The sequence below is a fragment of the Pelodiscus sinensis genome, chromosome 21 (genome assembly GCF_049634645.1).
Source record: "Pelodiscus sinensis isolate JC-2024 chromosome 21, ASM4963464v1, whole genome shotgun sequence".
Classification (NCBI taxonomy): Eukaryota; Metazoa; Chordata; order Testudines; family Trionychidae; genus Pelodiscus; species Pelodiscus sinensis.
The window spans coordinates 703,353-717,088 of NC_134731.1; the positions used below are offsets into that span (position 1 = coordinate 703,353).

The 13,736-nt window shown below is 66.5% G+C and overlaps 1 protein-coding gene across 3 annotated transcripts in view; it reads right to left on the reverse strand.

Annotated features, from left to right (window-relative positions):
* DPH1 (diphthamide biosynthesis 1) overlaps positions 1-13,736 on the reverse strand; it is a 42,379-nt gene that overhangs the window by 2,859 nt on the left and 25,784 nt on the right. The window contains exons 7-9 of one of the 3 annotated variants that reach the window (XM_075904466.1): positions 4,854-4,922; positions 3,382-3,538; positions 1,350-1,450 (exon numbers count right to left, since the gene is read on the reverse strand). In XM_075904466.1, the coding sequence (XP_075760581.1) occupies positions 1,350-1,450; positions 3,382-3,538; positions 4,854-4,922 (327 nt within the window). Of the gene's footprint in view, positions 1-1,273; positions 1,451-3,381; positions 3,539-4,853; positions 4,923-13,736 lie in introns of all 3 variants that reach the window. The other 2 variants (XM_075904467.1, XM_075904468.1) reach the window with 2 other exon arrangements.

The window sequence follows — 13,736 nt, forward strand, 5'->3', positions numbered from 1 at the left end:
GCAGGGGGAAGAGGGGCTTGGCAGACACGAGGGGAGCTCGGAAGCTGCAGAGGCCACAGAGCAAGTCCGCCCTACGCAAAGACCAGCCCCCCAGCCGTGACACGGCCCCAAGAGCTGCCCCTCAGCGAAGCAGCTACTAGCGCTTGGTGCTTGGGGTGTTTATTGCGGCTTGGCCTGGGCTGCATCCCGTCGCCAGGGCTCTGTCCTGCCGCCGTCATGCCCAGCCGAGCGGACGCGCGGCACCGAGCAGCCTGGCACTCAGGGTGGAACAGGCAGGGCTAGGAGACGTCTCCCCCCAAGCACGGGAGGGGGGGCATGGCCTGGGGCCACCCAAACCACCCGTGCCAAGGCAGATTCACAGGCAGCGGTGCTCTGCTCTGGGGGCCCACATCCCCGAGGAAGGGCCCGTGCGGGCGGCTGGTGGGCTCTGCAGACGCTTGCCTGGGAGAGGACAGGAGGGGGCGCCCTGGAGAAAAACTGGGCTGGGAAGGATGCCCTGGGGGGACGAGCGAGTGCAGAACTGGGCCTCCAAGGCACAGCGAGTGGGGAGGGGCTTGTGGCCACAGGAACCCCCAGGGCTCTCCCCTTTCACCACGGGATCCTGGAGCTGGGCCACCCACTCGAGCTCCCTGGTGGCCCCCCTCAAATCCCAAGGGCATCGCCTGGGGTCCCATGCCAGGCCGCTTGCCTGGAGCCGAGCCTCCTGCTGCCAGGAACCAGAGCATTCCTGTGGGGCCTGTGCGCACTCCTGCTGGGGGGGAGGGGTGCTGGCCCATTGGGGGCCCCCATATTGCTCAGGGCCCAGAGCCACCACTTGGCCTGCCTGTGCCTACGGCTGCTCTGCTGGCACCTGCTGCTAGGTGTGTCCCTGGGAGCGGGGACACCAGCCAGTGAGGCTCCTCCACCACCCCAGAGCGGAGCCAACAGCCTCGGGGCTCCAGCGCCCTAACCGTGTCCCCGTGACCCGCCATCCACCCCCGCCCCGGGGCGCACAGGGCCTTGGGGGGGACACAAATTAAGCCCAGGCCCAGGCCCGTGGGCCCCGCAGCGCAGAGGGCACCTGCCTCTAGCTCCCAAAGCCTCAGGCCGCCCGGGCTCAGCGGAGGCCACCCACAGCCCCGTGCAGAGAACTGAGCGCAAAGCACAGCGGAGGGCAGAACGGGCCTTGCCTGGCGAAGGCAGGTGCGGGGGGCTGGGCTATTCTCCTCAGGGGAGGAGCCAGGCGAGGGCTGGGGGCTGAGCAGGGAAGGGAGCGAAGTCTCGCCTGGACAACCTGGGGCAGGGCTGTGGGAGGCAGCCAGGTGGGCCCAGGGACGGGCCGATGGAGGCAGAGCCAGGCCCACACTCACGCGTCCACGTCGGGGAAAAGCTGCAGCTTGCTGGGGAAGATCTCGGAGAGCAGCACCCTGACGAACGGGAGGCCCAGGCCTTGGAGCCGCACCTCCAGGTGCTGTGGGGAAGGAGACACGGGAGCGTTAGCAGAGCCCCAGCCTGGCCGGGGCGCTTGGAACCCCCCACGGCAGTGCCCTGGGAACGGGCCTCCAGCTTCCCCTGCGCCTGGCCGGAGCAGAGGGCTCTGACAAGCGGGGGGCTGCCCAGGACAGCCGGACATGGCCCCAGGGACACGGGGGGCAGGCAATGCTGGGTGGCATGGAAAGGCCCCGTCTCTGCAGCCCGAGAGCCACCGGGGACAGGCCCAGCAAGCAGGGGCTGGCACCATCCGCCTGGAGCCCCAAGCAGCAGCAGCAGGACAAGCTCCCCCATCCCTGCCCCTCCCAGCCGCTCTGCCACTGGCAGCTGTGGCTAATGAAGTAATTACTGCTCAACTACAACAATCTGTGCTCGTTAGCGGCAGCCTTGGCCTGAGCTGGCAGCAGCAGGGCCAGCGGGCTCCATCCTTCCCAGCTCAGCCGTGCTGGTTGTCCTGCCTGCCAGCCGCCCGCCTTGCCCCGCGGCCAGAGCTCCTGCAGGCCCCGTCTGCTCCCTGGGGGCCTCGGGGCCAGGCAGGGCACCACCAGCCAGCAGGGCTGAGAGCTGAGCCAGGCACCAGGCTGTACGTGCCCCTCATCAATCCAGAGCAATCCCCTCCCCCCCCAGGCCCCGGACCCTCCCCTCCCCCATCCATCGTAATCCCCTCCCCGCCCCGGTCCCTCCCCTCCTCTCCCCCATCCATCGTAATCCCCTCCCCCCCCCAGACCCCGGACCCTCCCCTCCCCCCCCATTGATCGTAATCCCCTCCAGCCCCCAGCCCTCCCCCCCCAGGCCCCGGTCCCTCCCCTCTCCTCCCCCATCCATCGCAATCCCCTCCCCTCACCCCTCCCTCACCCAACACAATCCGCCCCCCCCAGGGCCTGGTCCCTCCCCCCCCATCCATTGTAATCCCCTCCCCCCGCCAGCCCCCAGCTCTGCCCCTCCCTCCCCCAGCACAATCCGCCCCCCAGACCCCGGTCCCTCCTCTCCCCCATTCATCGTAATCCCCTCCCCCGCCAGCCCCCATTCCTCCCCCTCCCCCAACAAGCACAATCTCCCCCCACCAGCCCCCAATCCTGGACTCTACCCCTCCCCCTCCCCCACAATCCCCGCACCCACCAGCCTTGGACCCTGCCTCCTCCCCTCCCCCCCCATCCTGCTCCCTCCCCCTCCCTGGAGCACTCCCCATGCCAACCTGGCCTGGCGTAGTGCTAGTACCACCCCCCGGCCCCGCCTCAGCGCTGCCTACTCGCTGTGCCAAGCTGGGGCAGTTTTGTGACTCAGACCCGGGGAAGCTCCCAGCTTGTCCCCTGGGTGCAGCACCCTGGGCGTGACCCCAGGCTGGGAATGGGGCACAGCCATGACCTCCCAGGGACGCAGCAGGTGCTGTCCCTGGTGGCCTGGGACACTGCTGCTGCCAGACGCCTTGCAGGGCCAGTGGGACCCAGATGAGGCAGCGCACTGGGGGGGCTGCAGGGGGCAGCTGCCAGGCCCTGAACGTGGCCAGGATGCAGCCCCCCGGCCCTTGGCACGGGGCCAGGCAGGGGAAGCGAGCCCACGCCCACGTCAGAGCTAACAGCAGCTGAGAACGAATTGCTGTTTGGCCTGCAGCTCTGGCTCCCTCACCTCCTGCTAATTGTCCTGCCAGCTCCCCCACTCTGCCCCGCCTCAGCCAGGCCAGATCCCCCCGCAACGCCTCAGCCGGGGCAGGGAGCCCAGCTGGGCAGCGCCAGGGCAGCAGCGGGGCCTGGGCACAGTGCTGCAGACCCAAGGTGAGGCCCAGGGAAGCTCCCGGGCAGCAGCAGGCCCCAGAGCAGTGGAAAACCCAGGTTCCCTTCCCACTCCTGAGTGCTTGGGGGAGGCCTGCGGGGAGCCCAGCCAGCTGCAGGGCAGGGGCGTCTCGGGCGGTACCTGCAAGACGGAGGGGGAGCCCTGGCGCCCCAGGGTGCCGAGAATGAGGCCCCAGGTGCGGGCGCGGGCGGCGGTGCGGATGGCCTCCTGTCGGGCGCGCTGCATGCGCTCGTGGGCATAGTGCTCCCTGGACAAGACCTTGCCGTAGGGGTCGTACCTGTGAGCAGACGCAGGGCTGAGGGGACGTACAGCCGGCAGCGCCTCCCTAGACCCAGGCCCTGGGGGGAGGGAGCCTCCAGGGCCTGGCGCTCAGAGTGGACACCACGTTCGGGGGAGGGGGCTGACCCCCTCTTCTGGCAAGGAGGAGCCTGGAGCCAAGCAGAGGGCCTGGGGGTGACCCCTCACTGCTCTGCCATTCCCGTCAGTCCCAGATAGCCAGGCTCTCCTCTGATGCCCACTGAGCTACCTGCCCCATGGGGGCAGTGCACAGGCCAGCCACGGCCAGACGGCTCCTGGGGCTGACACATCGCGTCCCCTCCTCAGGCCGCCCTGCGCTGCCCGGGCCGAGGACAGAAGCCTGGTTCCTCCGGCCCAGCCAGCCCAGCCCAGCGGGCCCCTCGTCGCGGAGGCCGGGCCTCTCGCTCTCTCCCTCAGCAGTTATGCAGAAAACTGTGATTTGTTGCTTTGTTTGACGAAGAGAATTTTAATCAAATCCCACGTGGGCTGCAGCAGCTTCCCCAGCCCCATAAACCGGAGGCGCCTCTCCCGCCAGTAACAAACGACCTACTAAGAATTCCGATTCCACCGAGCGGGCCAGCCTTTTGCTCCCCATCGTTCATCTGCTTTCAGCAGCCTCATCATCGCATTTTATGGCTTCTGCCTGCAGCAGCCGGAGTTTAATGGCTGCACCTCAAAGAGCTTTCCCAGGTACTTGTCAAAATGTTTATATTCAGCTGGAGTAAATGGCTGGTGTTCATCTCCCCCCCCTCCTGGCCCTGCTCCTCCCGCCAAGTGCAGAGGGGCTGGAGTGCCTTGCGAGGACATGGGGGGTGGAGCCCTGGGCCAGGGGCTGCTCCAGGAGCAGCCGCCCCCCACGCCCACGGCCCGGCTGCCCAAGCACCGTGGGGTGCTGCAGCGCAGCTGGCGAAGACGCTCTCCCCTTGCCTGTGGGAGTGGCAGAAGATCTCCTGGCCGGAGCCCTGTGCACATGGGCACTCCCCCAGGCGGAGGGACCCACAGCACCTGCAGCGGCTCCTGGGAGCAGGCCTGCTCGTGGTAGCCCAGTGCCTCTTTCCTCGCCCCGCCATGCTGTCCGGGGGCTCTGCAGAGCAGCGGCTGCTGGCTTCCCCACCCTGACACTTGGCAGCCAAAACGCTAAAGGCAGCAGCGCTGCCACAGCTCCTGTGTGGGGATGGGGGGCCTGGGGGAGCCAGGCCCTAGTGCCAGCCAGAACTGGGAGGGAGGGGCTGTACCCACGCAGGAAATCCCAGAGCCGCCCCCAGCAGTGCCCCGTGTGATGCTGGCTGCAGTACCTGTAGGCAGGGATGCTGGGGTTGGCGATCATGACCGACTCCAGGTGGAAGCGTCCGTCCCCCAGGTACCTATGGCAGGCAGAGAAGAGCTCAGGGTAGTGGCCAGGCTGATGTGCTCAGCCAATCCCAGTGTTTGGCCTGGCCCGTGCTGAGCGGGACAGGAGCAGCGCAGCGCAGAGCAGCCCTGCACTCGGACTTCCACACACAGCCCCCAGCGAGGCCACGGGCAGGGGGACCCACCTGGCGAGGGGCTGGGTCTGCTGGGCCCGGCCTTGGGTCTGACTCACAGGTGGAGCCCCACCAGCCCCGGCGCACACGGGAGCAAGATGAGCAACACAGCGGGGCCTTTGTGGCCCAGTGGCAGCAGTGGGAACGGGGGGCCACGGCGCTTGGTGCCTGCATGGGGGACCAGCTCTGGCTCCCCAATTCAGGCTGGGGCCTCGCGTCTGCTGCTATGGCCAGGGAACGGTTTGGCCAGCCCCCCAGCGCCGCGGTACAGACCCAATGGAAGCAGCTTGTCTGTTGCGGTGGGACCCCCGGCCCATGGGAGCAGCTGTTCTGCCCACGGGGCGGGTTCTTCCCAGCCCTGAGTGACGAATCAGCGCTGCCCCGTGGGCAGAACCCGGCCATGCTCCGCTGCCCCCGTGCACACCTCCTGGTCCCACCGACACGGTGGCACCCGGGCACAAGACAGCCGCACCGTCCCCTGCGTACCAGACAGGGACACGAGTCAGGAAGCCACGCCACTTCCATTCCCACCGCTCCGCCTGGGCTCCCCCTCCTGCTGGGGCCAGGAGAGGCCTCCTTCTCCACCCACAAGCGGCTCGGTGCAGGGTGGGCCCATGTGCCGAGCCTCAGAGCTGCTCAACAGCTCCGTCTGGGCACAGACATTTCTGCTTCCTTTTCTAATCGGATTTCAAGTCAGCAATTACATTTCAAAGCCTTTCACTCAGCTGCCCTAATGGAGTGAGGGCTTGGAAAATGAATTCAGACGCAAAACTTGACTAGATTTTGCCCTTAATTGGAGAATGACATTTTGGAAGATCAAAGCTAATTTGTCTGCAAAAGTTAGCCCCAGAGACGGGCCTAAATAAGAAACTAACTAAGAAAGGAGCAGGGGAGTCGGCAGGTACTGCCACCAGTGCCACAGCTGGGACTCACCTGCAGCAGCGGGACGCTCACATCTGCCATGGAGCTAGAAGAGAGCAGGGCCAGGAAGGTAGCTGGTTTGGAAAAGCCCAGATCTCCATGGAGTCTGAATTCCCCTCCCCAAGAGGGTGGGACATGGGAAGGCCACAGGTTTACTAGCCGGCACAAGAAATGACTGGGGGCAGGAGCTCAGCTGGGCGGCAGCAGGAAGCCGGCATGTCCTAGGCTAGTTCCTGTTCTCCACTGCAAGGCCCACAGACCCGAGTGGAGCTGCCTGTCAATCATGACCTCCAGTGGGGCAGCTGCTAAAGCAGGCTCCTTGCCTGTCCCAACCCACGCTGCTCCCAGAAGCAGCCAGCACGACCCCCCTGGTGAGGGAGGGAGCAGAGGGCTCCAAGCTCGGAGGACTTCTGCCTACAAGCACCGCCTCCCACAGCTCCCATTGGCTGGGAACGGGGAATTGTGGCCAATGGGAGCTGCAGGGGTGGTGCCTGCAGAGGGGCAGTGCACAGAGCCATGTGCTCCCTCCGGCCTCTTCCAGGAGTGGGGGGGGACCGAGGTTGCTCCCTCCTCCACCCTGTACCCCAAGCCTCAGCCCTATCCTCTCCCAGAGCCCAGCATCCCATATGCCTTCTGGGGGGGCTGTCTGCTCTGGGACCCGGGGCCCCCTGCGCTGGGAGGGGAGATTCTCACTGACTCTCCCAAATGTGGATTAACCCAGACACCCAGGCACAGCCACCCAGGCAGAGACAAAGGGAGGAGGGTGGAGACCAGCACCGGGCTGGGGGGCAGGACCTGGGAGGGAGGCAGTGGCCGGCTGGGAAGCATGGAGAGAAGAGGCTAAGCCGGGGCCTAGGGGCGATGGATCCCTAACCCTGGGTCTGAGGCATCCCGGCCCTGAGCCCTCACATCTGTGCTGGGCTGTACCCCAAAGGTACAATAAACCCTCTCGATTCTACGACTGCCGGAGTCTGTTCTTGCTGCTACGGGGCTGCAGGATTTGGGGGAACACCGACTGCGTCGTCACACCTCCCGCACCCCGACCCCCTGCCCCAGCCTGCTGTCCCCTGCACCCACCCCCTGCCCCAGCCTGCTGTCCCCCTGCACCCACCCCCTGCCCCAGCCTGCTGTCCCCTGCACCCACCCCCCTGCCCCAGCCTGCTGTCCCCTGCACCCACCCCCCTGCCCCAGCCTGCTGTCCCCTGCACCCGTGTCCCCTGCCCCAGCCTGCTGTCCCCTGCACCCAACCCTCTGCCCCAGCCTGCTGTCCTCCCTGCACCCAAACTTCCTCCCGCACCCCAACCCCTTGCCCCAGCCTGCTGTCCCCCCTGCACCCAGGCTCAGCCCAGAGCACATTCCCACTCTGCCAACTCCTGGTCCCCACCAACAGCCTGCATCCCCCTTTCCAAACCTGTCCCAGCTGGGTGACACCGAGTGATGGTGGAGGGAAGGGAGTGAGCAGGGCGGGGCTTCGGGGAAGGGGCGGGGCCAGTTTTTGCGAGGGTGCCCCCCCGCTCCAGAGAGAGAAGAACACTGCTTTAGGCAGAGCGAGTATTTCCTGGACAACTCTGAGCCCTGGAGCTGAGCCTGGGATGTCCCATGGCTGAGGCGGCTTCCCCAGCCAAGCCGTCAATCCCGCATGTCCCTCCCCCCCTTGTGCCCACTTGTTCCTCCCTTGAGAGCAGATGGTGCTAGCGGCAGCCCGAGCAGGGTGCTGGGCTAAGGGGAGCCCCTCTGGGCACAGCTGCTCTCCCCTCCCCATGCTGCAGCACCCACCAGATCCCCCCCCGATCCTAGCGCAACGCACCCGGAGCCGGCAGCGCGGAGCCAGCGAGGGGCGGCCACAGATCTGAGCACGGGCGTCAGGCGCTCCCCACGGGGAGCTGGGGCCCTGCCAGAGGTGGACTAGCAGCGTGAAGGACGGGGTGCCCCTGTCACCATGATCCCAGGCACTGAGGGGCCAGCGTCCCCGTGTGGGCTGGGGTGAGACACACCGGGCTGCTCCGGGAACTTGCCCTGTTCCACACAGAGAGCCGAGCCCTCCCTGCCGAGACCCCTACGTAGCCCACTCAGCCCCGGCCCATGCTCCCCCCACAGGGCCGGCACCGCCCTGCTCCCCTCCACGCTCCCAGGAAGGCTCAAGGGGCCGCGTGAGCTGTGGGTCGCACCGAAGGCATGGTCAGCACAGCTCTGCCGGGCCCCTGGGGCGGGGTCCTTTGTTTATTTATTCTGCAGTCACTGTATTCACAGTACATTAAGCATTTCCATTACCTAAAATAATTAGGCGATAGGAAGCGAAGTGCTCCCTCTAATTTGCTGTCCTTAAATAAAATTAATGGTGCTGTGATGTTGGGGCCTGACCATTCGTCTTCTCCAATTATCCGCCCGCCTTTCCATCTATTATCTAGTCTGATCTACGACTCAATTATTCCTTCCGCGCTACCAGCACAAGCCACTCTGTGCCGAGTCCGCCAGGCCGGTCCTGTCCCCCACAGATCTGGCGCTCAGGCTCTGTCTACACTGCAGGCTTCCTGCGCAAGAAGCTTTTTGCGGAATATCTCTGCAAAAACTTCTTGCACAAGAGTGCACCCACGCTGTAAACGTGCAATGAAAAAGCAATGGGCTTTTGCACAAGAGAGCACCCAGACTGCACGGATGCTCTGGAAAGAAAGCGCTGATTGCCATTCACAGAACGACCACCAGGGCACCTGGGCTTTTTTCGATGGGGGTTTTTGGCGCAAAAAGAGGCAGTTCCCCCTCCCCACACACCTTTCTGCACAAGAGCTCTTGCACAAAAGGAGTTATTCCTCCTAGAAAGAGGAGTAACTCTTGTGCAAAACCCCCTCCGTTCTGTCAATTTTCTTGCGCAAAAACGCACTTCAGGTGTGGACGCTCTGCGAGTTTTTGCACAAAAACTCTGCAGTCTAGACATAGCCTCAGAGACCCACCTCTTCCAGAGTCCCTGCTCCGCTCCTGGCACCCTAGAGCCCAGGTGCCGTAACGGCTGTCCTGCGAGATGTGTTGCTCATTCTCCGGGAGGCGTGTGTGCCTGCCATGTGCACTGGTGCTGGAAGTTTTCCACAGCAGTACCACAGGGGAAGGCTGCAGGATCGCCCAGCCGAATCCGGCATTGGCCCTTGTCAGGGAGGCGAGGGCGCACAGTACGGCGCAGGCATGCCCTGCTGACCAAGCCATCGCCTGACGTCCTGGGCTGGAAATGCCGCTGCTGAAGCCTGTGCCCTGCAAGTGCGCCCGCACAATGGGTAGCGGGGTCACAGTGCGCACAGGGACACCCGGAATGGCCCGGTCCTGGCCAGGTAAAAAGCCAGGGCCCGAGTGACGGCCTGTCGGGTGTGGGACAGACGGGCCCGGCTGCAGGCTGACCCTGCTTTCGGGAGAGGCCGGCTGGGGACGGAGTGGAACCTGGTCCTTATGGAATACGTGCACCGCGGCTCCGACATCAAGGCTCCAAGTTCGGAAACTCGTTACCGCCACGAGGACAGGCACCTCCAGAACAGATGAACCAGGAGCACGTGGCTAGCTGTTCAAACCAGGAGGTGAAAGGTTACCTGGCTAACCGGTTACCTGCTGCAGCCCCAGCCAGTTAACTGGTTCAAGGATAGACCTGTAATAGTTCTGATCAATATTTACATCCCTAGTTCAGATGAGGGGCCAGAGAGCTGAGACAGGACCAGGTTCCAATCCCATGGCGGAACCAGGGTCTGACCAGGAGAAAAAGCTGGTCCAGACCCTTGAGGAAACTGCCCACCCTGTCCCAGGAGACAACCACGTGGCCCTGCCTTGGGGACGGAAGGCGGAAATGGACGCCAAATGCACCTTGAGGGCAGAGCGCACCAACCCCATGTAATCCAGGATCGACCGGGTCGGGCCTTCGCTGGAGAGATGCCATGGATGGACTCGGCCGGGCAGCTCTGCCAGCTCAGGGCTTCCTGCTTTTGAGGAGAAGGCAGCAAACACCCGCCAAGCAGGCCTGCTCCTCTGCGTTCAGCCGCGCAGCATCCACACGGTGGGGGGCAGGGACGTGGGGCTGGGATGAGGTGGTGGCTGTGGTTCCGAGGCAGGAGCAGCAGCAGCCACGGGGGGGGGCGGGGAACACCGCAAGCTCCACAAACCGATGCTGCTGGGGCCACGCCAGCGCTAGCCTGACTTTCTGTAGGACTTTGCTGAGGAGCAGAAAGGGGGCAAATGCGCCAAGCAGACCCCCTGCCCAGGGCAGGAGAAGGCATCTGAGAGGCCCTGCGCCCGGGCCCCTCACATCCCTTTGGTGAGCCGTGGTGTCTGCCTGGGGCACGGCAGGGGAGGGGCTGTCTGCTCTGTGACCCGCGGTCCCCTGCGCTGGGATGGGAGATTTCCACTGACTCGCACATGTGGATTAACCCAGACACCCAGGCTCAGCCGCCCAGGCAGAGACAAAGGGAGGGTGTTGGAGACCAGCACCGGGCTGGGGGCAGGGCTGGAAGAGAGTTTGAGTTTCTGTCTGGAATCATGGAGGAAGCAGCCTAGGAAAGGGGCTGGGATTTAGGGGCCCAGGCTCCCCCATCTCAAGGGGGCTGAGGCATCCTAGGCCTGCCCTGGAACCAGATTCCATCTGTGCTGTGCTGTATCCTGGAGAAGCAATAAACTCCCTCTGTTCGACTGGCTGGGGGAGTCTTCGTGCCATTACGGGGGTGCAGGAGTCGGGGGAACCCCAACGCGCCGTCACACTGAACATACGTGCAACCCAGGACCTGCCTCAGACCCAAATACCCCTGCCCCACCCCCTTCGTGCCCCTTCTCGGAGGCCCTGCCCCTGCTCACTCCGTCCCCCCTCCTCCCTCCCTTTCTCCAGGCGAGGCAGAGGGTTGGGGCGCAGGCTCTGGTCTTGGGCTAAGGGATCTGGAGTGTGAGAGGGGCTCGGAGCTGAGCCTGGGCAGGGAGTTGGGGTCCAAGGGGCTCAGGGCTAGGGCAGGGGCTTCAGGTGCAGGGGGCAGTTCGAGACTGGGGCCGGGGTTTGGGATTCTGGCTCCAGCTGGGCCCTTCTGACCTCAGGTGGCTCCTGGGTGGGGGTGCAGGAGGGCTAAGGCAGCTCCCCCTTGCCCTGGCCCTGCACCACTCCCAAAAGCAGCCAGCACCCTCCCTCCATCCCAAGCCCTGGTGTGCCCCCCCATGCTTTCTGGGGAGATAAAATACAGGGTGGGAGGGGGCACCCTGACATCAGCACCCCCTCTCCCTTCCTCCCGGGGGGGGAAGCAGCTCCAAGGCAAAGGGCAGGAGGTGCGCAGCTGTAGGGGGAGGGGCAGCTGAAGTGCCGGCACTTGACAGCCTCTTGGCCGAACCAATCAGGTTCCCCCGTCAGCGGCTCCAAGATCGACCGGTAGATCCCGATCGACTGGTTGGTGATCGCTGAGCTGGGGAAGCCAGGGCCACCAGGGCAGACCTCCACGTGCAGAAGCTCTGGCCTGTGCCCCCAGCTGTGCAGGACCCTCTCCATGAGCCAGGCTGGGACATCTCGTGAGCAGAATGGGCAGCAGAGCCCGAAGAGACAGCACAGGCATCCCCTGCCCCCCCTCCCCCGCCCCCACAGAGACTGGAGTAGCCAGGAGCCCTGCCCACAGCCAGCCCGGTGCCCTGCTCTCCACAGTGCCCCCTGCTGGGAGAGGCCAGGACTGCAGGAGTGAGGCCCCCCCCCCCCCCGAGAGTGCCCCCTGGTGGGAGAGGCCAGGACTGGAGGAGCGAGGGCCCCCCCCGAGAGTGCCCCCTGGTGGGAGAGGCCAGGACTGGAGGAGCGAGGGCCCCCCCCGAGAGTGCCCCCTGGTGGGAGAGGCCAGGACTGCAGGAGTGAGGGCCCCCCCCCCCCCCCGAGAGTGCCCCCTGGTGGGAGAGGCCAGGACTGGAGGAGCAAGGGCCCCCCCCGAGAGTGCCCCCTGGTGGGAGAGGCCAGGACTGGAGGAGCGAGGGCCCCCCCTCCGAGAGTGCCCCCTGGTGGGAGAGGCCAGGACTGGAGGAGCGAGGGCCCCCCCCCGAGAGTGCCCCCTGGTGGGAGAGGCCAGGACTGGAGGAGCGAGGGCCCCCCCTGAGAGTGCCCCCTGGTGGGAAAGGCCAGGACTGGAGGAGCGAGGGCCCCCCCCCGAGAGTGTCCCCTGCTGGGAAAGGCCAGGACAGGAGGAGCGAGGGCCCCCCCCCGAGAGTGCCCCCTGGTGGGAAAGGCCAGGACTGGAGGAGCGAGGGCCCCCCCCCAAGAGTGCCCCCTTCTGGGAGAGGCCAGGACTGGAGGAGCGAGGGCCCCCCCCCGAGAGTGCCCCCTGGTGGGAAAGGCCAGGACTGGAGGAGCGAGGGCCCCCCCCGAGAGTGCCCCCTGCTGGGAAAGGCCAGGACTGGAGGAGCGAGGGCCCCCCCCGAGAGTGCCCCCTGGTGGGAAAGGCCAGGACTGGAGGAGCGAGGGCCCCCCCCGAGAGTGCCCCCTGGTGGGAGAGGCCAGGACTGGAGGAGCGAGGGCCCCCCCCCAAGAGTGCCCCCTTCTGGGAGAGGCCAGGACTGGAGGAGCGAGGGCCCCCCCCGAGAGTGCCCCCTGCTGGGAAAGGCCAGGACTGGAGGAGCGAGGGCCCCCCCCCAAGAGTGCCCCCTTCTGGGAGAGGCCAGGACTGGAGGAGCGAGGGCCCCCCCCCGAGAGTGCCCCCTGCTGGGAAAGGCCAGGACTGGAGGAGCGAGGGCCCCCCCCGAGAGTGCCCCCTTCTGGGAGAGGCCAGGACTGGAGGAGCGAGGGCCCCCCCCCGAGAGTGCCCCCTGGTGGGAAAGGCCAGGACTGGAGGAGCGAGGGCCCCCCCCGAGAGTGCCCCCTTCTGGGAGAGGCCAGGACTGGAGGAGCGAGGGCCCCCCCCGAGAGTGCCCCCTGGTGGGAAAGGCCAGGACTGGAGGAGCGAGGGCCCCCCCCGAGAGTGCCCCCTGGTGGGAGAGGCCAGGACTGGAGGAGCGAGGGCCCCCCCCCAAGAGTGCCCCCTTCTGGGAGAGGCCAGGACTGGAGGAGCGAGGGCCCCCCCCGAGAGTGCCCCCTGCTGGGAAAGGCCAGGACTGGAGGAGCGAGGGCCCCCCCCCAAGAGTGCCCCCTTCTGGGAGAGGCCAGGACTGGAGGAGCGAGGGCCCCCCCCGAGAGTGCCCCCTGCTGGGAAAGGCCAGGACTGGAGGAGCGAGGGCCCCCCCCCGAGAGTGCCCCCTTCTGGGAGAGGCCAGGACTGGAGGAGCGAGGGCCCCCCCCGAGAGTGCCCCCTGCTGGGAAAGGCCAGGACTGGAGGAGCGAGGGCCCCCCCCCGAGAGTGCCCCCTGCTGGGAAAGGCCAGGACTGGAGGAGCGAGGGCCCCCCCCCAAGAGTGCCCCCTTCTGGGAGAGGCCAGGACTGGAGGAGCGAGGGCCCCCCCCGAGAGTGCCCCCTGCTGGGAAAGGCCAGGACTGGAGGAGCGAGGCCCCCCCCCGAGAGTGCCCCCTGGTGGGAGAGGCCAGGACTGGAGGAGCGAGGGCCCCCCCCGAGAGTGCCCCCTTCTGGGAGAGGCCAGGACTGGAGGAGCGAGGGCCCCCCCCCGAGAGTGCCCCCTGGTGGGAAAGGCCAGGACTGGAGGAGCGAGGGCCCCCCCCGAGAGTGCCCCCTTCTGGGAGAGGCCAGGACTGGAGGAGCGAGGCCCCCCCCCCGAGAGTGCCCCCTTCTGGGAGAGGCCAGGACTGGAGGAGCGAGGGCCCCCCCCC